Source organism: Pygoscelis adeliae, unplaced genomic scaffold (assembly GCF_000699105.1).
Source record: "Pygoscelis adeliae isolate BGI_AS28 unplaced genomic scaffold, ASM69910v1 Scaffold75, whole genome shotgun sequence".
NCBI classification, from domain to species: domain Eukaryota; kingdom Metazoa; phylum Chordata; class Aves; order Sphenisciformes; family Spheniscidae; genus Pygoscelis; species Pygoscelis adeliae.
In genome coordinates, this window is record NW_008824772.1 from 5,043,258 (window position 1) to 5,044,457 (window position 1,200).

At 63.8% G+C, this 1,200-nt stretch overlaps 1 protein-coding gene across 1 annotated transcript in view; it reads right to left on the reverse strand.

The window, feature by feature from the left end:
* EPN3 (epsin 3) overlaps positions 1 to 1,200 on the reverse strand; it is a 5,125-nt gene that overhangs the window by 1,485 nt on the left and 2,440 nt on the right. Inside the window, exons 3-6 of the mRNA XM_009323802.1 lie at positions 952 to 1,087; positions 557 to 664; positions 363 to 447; positions 6 to 125 (exon numbers count right to left, since the gene is read on the reverse strand). Coding sequence (XP_009322077.1) covers positions 6 to 125; positions 363 to 447; positions 557 to 664; positions 952 to 1,087 — 449 coding nt within the window. The remainder of the gene's footprint in view (positions 1 to 5; positions 126 to 362; positions 448 to 556; positions 665 to 951; positions 1,088 to 1,200) is intronic.

Below are 1,200 nucleotides of genomic sequence, written 5' to 3' on the forward strand. Positions count from 1 at the left end.
GGAGGTTTGCGGGGACGAAGCGCTTGCCTGGGAGAGGGGCTCCCCGCCAGCGGCCGGGACCGGCACCCAGGGGTCAGCCGCACCGGCCCAGGTGGAGGCTGCCGGCTCCGCTTTGGGTTTCATATCTGAAAGAAGAAGGGAAGCTGTGGAAGAGGGGAATGGCGCAGGGCACGGAGGGATGCTGAGCGGTGGGTATGTGCCCGGGAGACCACGGCTTCCAGCAGCACTGCCCGGGCATGCAACAGACTGGGCAGCAGAGGGAGGAGAAGCAGGAGGTCCTTACTGTTGCTGGGGAGGGACAGAGGCAAGGGAGAGGTTTCTGCCACTGTCCCAAGCTTTGGCAGCCTGCGAGTTGCCCCCACCTGGCATATCCCATGGGTCGGCAAATGTGTGGCTGGAGGGGGCTGGCGCCGGCCCGAATATATCTGCCAGCTCCAGGATAGAGGACTGCAAACAGAAAGGGAATTAAGAGGTGAGGGAAGCCCCGGGCAGACCTGCGGGATCGCCCCAGAGCCCAAGGCTGGCTGTGTGGCCATCCAGGCCCCCAGCGCTGTACCTGGCTTTTCTTCATCTTATCTTCTTCTTCCTCTTCCTCCCTGCCCTGGGCAGTCTCCTCTATGGCTCTCTGCAGCAGGGAATTCTCCCCTTGCCAAGCCCTCACCTCCTGTGGGGACAAGGGACAGGGCCCATGAGCTCAGCAACCCTGCAGCCAGCGCCTTCTCCAGGAGACAGACCCAGCACAAGAGCTGCCACCGCATCCCCGAAAAGTCCCAGCATCCGAGCAGACGGCTCCTCTGGGGCCGAGCCCGCCAGGGGAGTGCTCAGCAGACAGCCCGGAGCAGCGAAAGCAAAGCAGGCGCCGGAGCGAGGAGGCGTTTCAGGCTCCAGCGCTCCAGAGAGAAGCCCCAGTGCAAGGAGAGAGGAGTGCCCGGGGCTGCAGGGCACAGGTACCTTCTCATGCTCCTCTTTGCTCAGCGCGAGCGCTAGCTGCAATTGCCTTTCCTCGTCTGTACCGGAAATTGGAGGAAGTGGCTTCTGCCAACAGAGGAAATTGGGAAATTCAGCTTGCCCCCAGCTCGCGGGACTGCTTGGAGGTCCCTGTCCTCGCCACCGCCTCTCCTGCGGCCCCTTGCCTGCCTGCACGGCATCTCTGTGCCCATCCAGACAGCTTTGCCTGCGGACCCCCCGCCCGGTGCCCCT